A 7,566-nucleotide genomic window follows, 5' to 3' on the forward strand; every position below is an offset into this window, starting at 1 on the left:
GTGTTGTGTACAGAAACAGAAAGAATACTGGCAACTGTAATAGAAGGGTGAATACTCAGTGCCTAACCTAAAAAGATAAGCATATTTAGCATTTCTGGAAGGTATACTTATCAAACTGTTTACTTTAAAGGTACTTTGGATGCATTTAGTTAAAGGTAAACTGTAATGAGATACTTAGCATACCTTATATTATGCTAAATATTACTAATTCAAGGCAAGCTTTAAAATGAAATGTTAGTTAAAAATTGGTAAATTTCTCATCTCACACCAAGCATTAGCAGTTGTCTTCAGAAGATTAAGGGCTGACTTCACTAAGAATTTTTTCACATAAGCAATCTAAGACAACCTTTGGTTACAGCAAATTCAGTAAGATTTTTGCCTCTTCCACGAGGATGGCTCTTATAATCCAACACTTTGTACTATTTAAAACAAAAGATTTACTTTCAGTAAACCTCACTTCATTTTACTTGGAAATGAAAGAAAGGTAAATGCATTAGGATGAAAATCAGAAGGACATTATATCCATTTAACAACACTCAGTCAATTTCTCCATTAATATAAAAGAACACTAATACAATGCATCTTGTTTGACTAAATGGCAGTTACATAATCATAGAACACAAGCCATTTAAGTAACACATTTTTTTAAGCCTATACATTAGACCCTGCACATACAAAATTTTGTAGTTTCGCAGGTCATATATCCTATTATATATTTAAGCAATAACCACCGGGAATTTGTCCTGGGGATTAAAAGTTGCCAGTTAGTGGCACAAGCCAGACAGGTGCCCCCCACAATGTTTTTCAATTTATTGCTATCAGAGCCCTTGAGCATTTAGAAATAAATGTAAAGTTTTACCATTCTTCCCGCTGTGGCGCTGCCGCTTCAGAAAGCCATGGGGAGGAGTTTGAATTGCTAGAGAACAACCAACCAATACAGTAACTGATCAAAATTCAATTTTCAGCATTTGTTAGGATTACAATTTTAACTTATTTATACTTTTTATAAACTTTAGTGTAATCACTGTAGCTAGCTATCAAGCACAGATGTTTAAGTGTCTAAACAACTTGAAGATGAGCAAGAGCCCACAGCAGCCATTAAAATGATACCAGCAAAGGGGCCAAAAACATTACAGGGAAAAACAAGCTAAAACAGCAATTAGCACAGTACCATATCAATAGGCTATAGATGGATGTTCACAGCTCAAGACTGCATCTCAGTAATAAATTATGCGCATGCCGTAGTATCACACTTGGTAATACAACTAAAAATCTTGCACTTCTGTTATGGTTTAGTTTCTTGATGTTTATATCACCTTCCCAAAGACTAATTTTTTGTTCACCAACTAGAATTATTGGCTAAATTTTTCCAACATCAATGTCTACAGTTAGGTACCTAAACAGAAGTGGCCTGACTTTCCGGAGGTACTGAGTAGATGCTCTTCAACAAGAGCAGCAACGGGCTCCCCGTTCTGAAATATAGGCCACTGATTTAACAAGCCTAAATATGGATTTAAAGATTTGTCTTGATTAGGAAAAGTTATGGTTACTTAATAAGTGTTACCTAACCACAACCAAATCTCAACCACTCAATCCACACAGACCCTAAATCTAGATTTAACTATAGTTTTGAACACTCTTAAGTGTTCTGAACAGTACAAGTTTTGGAGTGCAATTCTATTCCGAAAAGTCGCTAATGGCATTGGTAAGGTTCCATATTACAAGCCTCGTAAAATCAATTTAAAAAAACACAAAATAAAAACTAAGTTCTTTTTGGCTTATGTACCATCACCAACCATAAAGACGGTGCAATTAGAATTTAGCAAATACTCCTGTCGAGACACAAGGAGAAATATAATCCATCTAACTTTTGCTGGGTTGCCTCTGTATGGCTTACAAGTGAAAAAAGCAGTGAATGCTTATTTCAGGTAGCAATGAAAACAGGTGTGACTGAACGACAGACCACAGATTGGCTAAGTTAAGATGCCATTTCTGTTTCCTAAAAAATGAGAATAAAAGCCTAAAAAACAAACAAAAATACTCCAGGCAGAGTTTTTATCCTGAGAAGAGTCAGAATCCATGAAGTCCACTAAAGACTTTGCTGTTGCTATTAACTTTTCGTAGAAGGCACTACAATGATGAGCCGAGCATAAAACCCTAAAATAGGGATTCAATGTATATTTCACACTAGATACTATAATTACCTCCTTTAAAGCTAAAGGAGGCTATAAATAAGTGTGAAAATACCACATTTTGAGCTGGGCGAGATCGGGGAAGGGGTTTTCAGAAAAAGGAGATTGGGAGCTGTTGATGGCTCAGTGTAGTTTACCTGGCAGAGTACAAACTAACATGAAGGTGCAGGGAAGATGGGTTAGAGCAGGGGTTCTCAAACTGGGGGTCAGGACCCCTCAGGGGGTCACGAGATTATTACATGGGAGGTCGTGAGCTGTCAGCCTCCACCCTAAACCCCGCTTTGCCTCCAGCATTTATAATTTTTTTTAAATATTTAACACTAAGTGTTTTTAATTTATAAGGGGGGGGGGTCGCACTCAGAGGTTTGCTATGTGAAAGGGGTCACCAGTACAAAAGTTTGAGAACCACTGGGTTAGAGGAATACCAACAGTTCACAACACTAGCTGAGAGAGCACATTAAGTAGGAACTCCTGGATTCCATTCTGCCAGTAACTAACTGTGGGACCCTGAGCAGTCACTTAAACACTGTCAACCTGAGATTAGTTAGTCTTATCACGGTGTCATCCACAATTGCAACAAGACTCAGGTACAGTGGCACTGCATTATCTAACCCTGCTCACAGCAGAACTAGCCGGTAACTGATGCAGTCAATGCACAAAATAAACTGAAAACCAAAAGTATGCTTGATAGCTGTTCAGTTATAGCAATCTTAGGCGTGATCTGCCAGAGTAAGAAGTCCTCAGACAGAAGTGTGTCTAGGTGCCTTTAGCTGTTGCAGGGCGGAAAAAGCCTGCTGTGCCTATGGGGTGGAGGATTAGGGGCTTGATCTTGCAACCCGTGGAAGAGAAGTTATGGGGAGCACTCGCCTAAGGGCAACACCTGACTGAGCGGGAACTGGGAGCGGTTTAGCTAGTCGGTAGCGCAGTTATTGAACTTTCCTAGGGCGGCCCACAGCGTCCCAGCCAGCCTCCACAGGGCCAGCATCGTCTCCCACTTGCAGACACACTAAGCCGCTATCTCCCTGCACCGCTCTGCGAGGGAACCGGCCGAGCAGGGGCGGTGACAATCGCGCGGCATCTCCCGACGCGGCCCGAGGCGCTTTACTGCCGCCGAGCTGCGGGCGGGGGCGGGGACAGGCAGCCCCGCCACAGGCACGCAGGGATCCCGGGCTCCCGCGCAAACTGCCCCCGGGCTCAGGGTTGGCGGGTCACTGCGGGCCTCAGGCCGCCGAAATGTAAACAGCGGGAAACCCCACCGCGCGGCCGGGTGAATGGGGGGGGGAACAGGCCGGGAGCCGCCTCCCCGCCCAGAGCGGCCGTTACTCACCCTTCATCCTCCTCGTTCTTGCTCGCGTCTATCTTGGCTCCCTCCGACTCGGCGCCGCCGCCGCCACCTCCTCCTCCTCCGCCGCCGCCTCCCCCTTCCGCGCCGGCCGCCCCAGCCATCCCCTCCTGCTGCTCCGCCTGCTCCGCCGAGCCGCCTCCGGCTCCAGCCGCCGAGTCCCCCCCGAACTGCTGCTCCGACATGACGCTGCCGCGCCCTACGAGCCGCGGCGAGCACGAGACCGGCGCGCGCGGATGCCCGCTTCCGCCTGCCGGCTAAGACCGCGAGGGCTCGTACTCCAGGCGGCGGACCTAGCTGCTGTGCCTCCTTCTCCCGCTTTAATGGCGCCGCCGCGAACCCCAACGTAAAATGGCGGGCGGAAAGAACGCAGGAAGATCACGTGACCCCGGTCCCTTCTCCAGCCCGCCTTCCTCCCATTGTGTATACACTGTGTCTGTTTCTGAACCACCGAGAGAGAGGAAGTGAATGGGTAGAGCGGCTCAAGAGCCATAGAGACGACAGAAAGAGAGTAGTCAAAAAGCTACTGTACACCGCTGCCCCGTAGTACAGACTGGCGCTAAGGCGCACTGGGGATGGGGTCCCGTGAGGCAGAGGCTCCAACGAGCCCCTGCGACCGGTGACAACGGAACTGCAGGGCAGCAGCTGCCCTGGGTAAGGCAGCAGTGAGCAGAGGTGCCGGGGGAAGCTTAGTTACTCCCCTTCCCTGAGCTACCTGGTAGGGCCGCGCCCAGTGCAGGGCCGCCCTATCTCAACACTGGGCGGAGTCCAGCAGACCCCCAGCAGGCCTGGGCGGCCCTAGGCTGACCAGGCAGCAAGTGTGAGAAATTGGGACAGGGACAATAGGAGCCTATATAAGAAAAAAATCCCCAAATATCAGGACTGTCCCTATAAAACCGGGACATCTGGTCACCCTACCTGGGCCCCAGCCATTGTATAGTCCCCTATTGGCATGGCCCTAGTGTCCCTTACATGCACAAGTAATGGGTCCTCAGCCCAGTCCACAGAGGCAGGCAAAGCCCCTTCCCCCACCACAGCTCAACCTTGGAGGTGGATTGTGCTCTAATGCTTTAGGACAGGAAGTGAAGAATAGCAGGCCTAGGCCCCTTTGTTTTGAAAGGAAAACAATGTACTTACCCGGCCAGCCGGTCCTCCTCCTATGGTTAATGGGGAAGAGGTAAAAGGATTGCTACATTGCCCTAGAGAGGAAGAAAAAATCCTACCCCCTCCAAAAGGGAATGTTAGTCCTGGAAGTAGAAAGAGGTTTTTAGGAAAGCTAGTAGGAAAAAGGGTAAGTAGATTTTGAAAAAGTGTTGCATTTAGTTTCAAAAAGTTCTTCCCTTAACTGAGAGATACCACTCGTGGCTTAGAACTTGCTTCCCCCCTTCTCCACTGACTTTTTAAAAACATTTCAAAGTTGTTAATCTTTCCTTATGAAAGTGTCAAAAGCCAATTCATTGTTAAAACCCCCTTATTTAAAAAAAAAAAAAAAAAAACTATCCTCTATATTTCATTGATTGGAGAAAGCAGCACTCCAAAAAGGGCAGGTGTTGGGCTATAAGAGGTCCTTTGGTTTGGAGGACCATACTCTCGTTGGACTAAGAAATGTCATGTGGGGTTACGTGTTAAAGACTAGGTGAAATCTTGGGTTCACAAACCAATAGCTTGGCTCTCATTATAAATTTCCTATTACTTGTAATGGAGAGAGAGGATGAAATGCTATGTTCAATTGAATGTGGACTATTGCTACTAGGTATAGCATCTGTAAGAAACCAGGTGGGTGTTGCAAATAACTCCACCCCAGCAGGTGTGGATTATCTTTTCTGAAGTCTGGACCTCAGGGTAACAGTCCTTGTTTACCCTCAATTTAGGTCTCCTGTAACCCTTCAGTAGTCACTGAAAAAACTGAGCTAAGAAGTTGCCTACTGTGGGCAGTCTTTATGAATAGTTATATTCCTTTAAAAAAAATTTTTTATACCTGACTGTCATTTCCCTCCCCCCTCCATTGTGCACCTAAACAGATTCATTTTTGTATGTGATAATGATTTAATACTAGCACATAATTGGAGAAGAGCCTAGCAAAATTTTGATCCGAGAAAATAATCTCTACATAAGGTTAGATGGACATTTTAAAATCAAATTTGGTTCCACTAATCTCTCCTATTTCCCTTCAGTTAAAGTGTAAATACTTGAGAATAGAAAGTCTTAGCTGTTTACCAGCTATACATTAGCAGAGATCCTGACTGCAATCCTAAAAAGTATCTAGGATTAGTTAGTTGCCTTGATTTTTCAGCATTTGTCAAAAACTTTAGCCATCAGCATAGTTGAAGTGATTCAATGTCATTTTTTAACTATATTTGTGTGGCCTTCCATGTGCTGAAGCACAAACACCACATCTGAGTGGATAAGTCAAAACCTACATTTAGTACAATGTAAAAATGCAGAAAAATCTAGATAGATGCAACCAAAGAAACCTTAAACTATTAAGTGAAAGGGCCAACTTGAAGGGCAAACAACTGCAAACTGTAAAGGGGGAAAAAAAAAACCCAGAACAAAAAATAAAATGTTAACAAAATACCTCAAATAAAATAGATGGGATTGGGGGGGAAGAACATCACACTACAGTATACTAAAGGAAAGCTACAGTTGAAGACTTACAAAAAGAGAGCTGAACAGAAGACTACCTGGCTGATAAAGTTTATACTTTTTCAAAGTGAGCACATGATGATTGAGTTAATGTTCTTCTGACAGAGAGGCTGGCTGATTTTTCCAAATTGTTTTGTTCCCCCCCCAAAAAATGTCCATTAACATTGTTAGAAGTTAACTTGTAAGTAACCCTGGGCCAGAGACAATCCTTTTATTTGGATTATGCATGAACATATAATCAATGCTTAAAAATAATGGAGGGAAAAATAGGCCCCCCTTTTCATAATGGCTAGCCTCTTCTTTACAAGAGCAAAACATCTGACCCAAATAGATCAACAGGAACTGCCAATTAAGTAGTCTGTAAACCTTGTAATAAGCTATGGATTTTAGCTGTACGATTCCCATTGACATTAGCAAGAATTAAGACAAACACACTGGTTTCCAAGATCTGGCTCTTAAGTAATCCGTATACCGGACCACTGACTTCAAGCAGACTACTAGTCTGAGTACAAGTTTACAGGATCAATCCCCTAGAGAAAATACTTGGCTCTATCAATACTTCAGACAAATATGAAATGCTAAGTACATTCTATAGTACCTTTTAACCAACGTGTTAATAGCCCTTTATAAACAAAAAAGCCTTTTAAAATCCATTAGATAGGCAAAAAAATTCTCATTTAGAGAGTGAACTGAGGCAAGGAGGATGAGTAACTTCCCAAAGGTCATACAAGAAAGGTATAGCCAGTTAACTACACACAATTGAAGCTCTTGGATAATAGAGCAAGTTAAAGAAAGCATTTAGGTTATAGGCCATTTGGACTGTACAATGACAAAGTAACAGAGCACTGTAGTTTTGAAAAATATGTACACTTCAAAAATCCACTGAGGTACAATAGGGAGTAAACAGCTACCGCTACCAGCAACCAGGCATTAATTCAATTGCCAGCTCCATCAAGGTGTGGTTCAGCTAGTCCTTATCTATAATGAGACTGGATTCTCACACTACTGGTTTACCAGCACACCAGGAGCAATTCTCTTAGTGGCAGTATACACCAGCTGCAATTACCTTATCACCATGTGCAGCATTAGATGATGTAGTGTAGATCACCTACAGGCATCTTTACTACCATTCCTCCAACATTGCCAGCGCTGCTGGAGCTGCAACAGTGCTTGACCAACCAAAGGAGAATATCTAAGTGACTCATTTTAGCATGGTATATCCACAGGAGAGAGGCAGATAAGATGGACAAGTGCAATGAGCAAATACATGGAAAATAAATGAGATGCACACAAAAGGACATAGGGATAGAAAAACAGTACAGAAGTGGGAAGGTTTATACTGCTATGGATAAAGTGCTCTCAGCTGTCTTCTAAACAAGGTTTTAT

General features: G+C 43.6%; 1 protein-coding gene across 3 annotated transcripts in view; it reads right to left on the bottom strand.

Moving 5' to 3' along the window:
- The window catches only part of HNRNPD (heterogeneous nuclear ribonucleoprotein D), a 34,831-nt gene extending 31,112 nt beyond the window's left edge, over positions 1-3,719 (bottom strand). For 2 of the 3 annotated variants that reach the window (XR_010561431.1, XM_065404665.1), the window contains exons 1-2: positions 3,520-3,719; positions 860-916 (exon numbers count right to left, since the gene is read on the bottom strand). Coding sequence is in view for 2 of the 3 variants with exons in the window: in XM_065404665.1 (XP_065260737.1) it covers positions 860-916; positions 3,520-3,719 (257 nt within the window). In the remaining variant the exon portion in view is untranslated. The remainder of the gene's footprint in view (positions 1-859; positions 917-3,519) is intronic. The other variant, XM_065404666.1, reaches the window with a different exon arrangement.
- Between the last annotated feature and the right edge of the window lie 3,847 nt (positions 3,720-7,566).

This window comes from Emys orbicularis, chromosome 5, assembly GCF_028017835.1.
Source record: "Emys orbicularis isolate rEmyOrb1 chromosome 5, rEmyOrb1.hap1, whole genome shotgun sequence".
Taxonomy (NCBI): Eukaryota; Metazoa; Chordata; order Testudines; family Emydidae; genus Emys; species Emys orbicularis.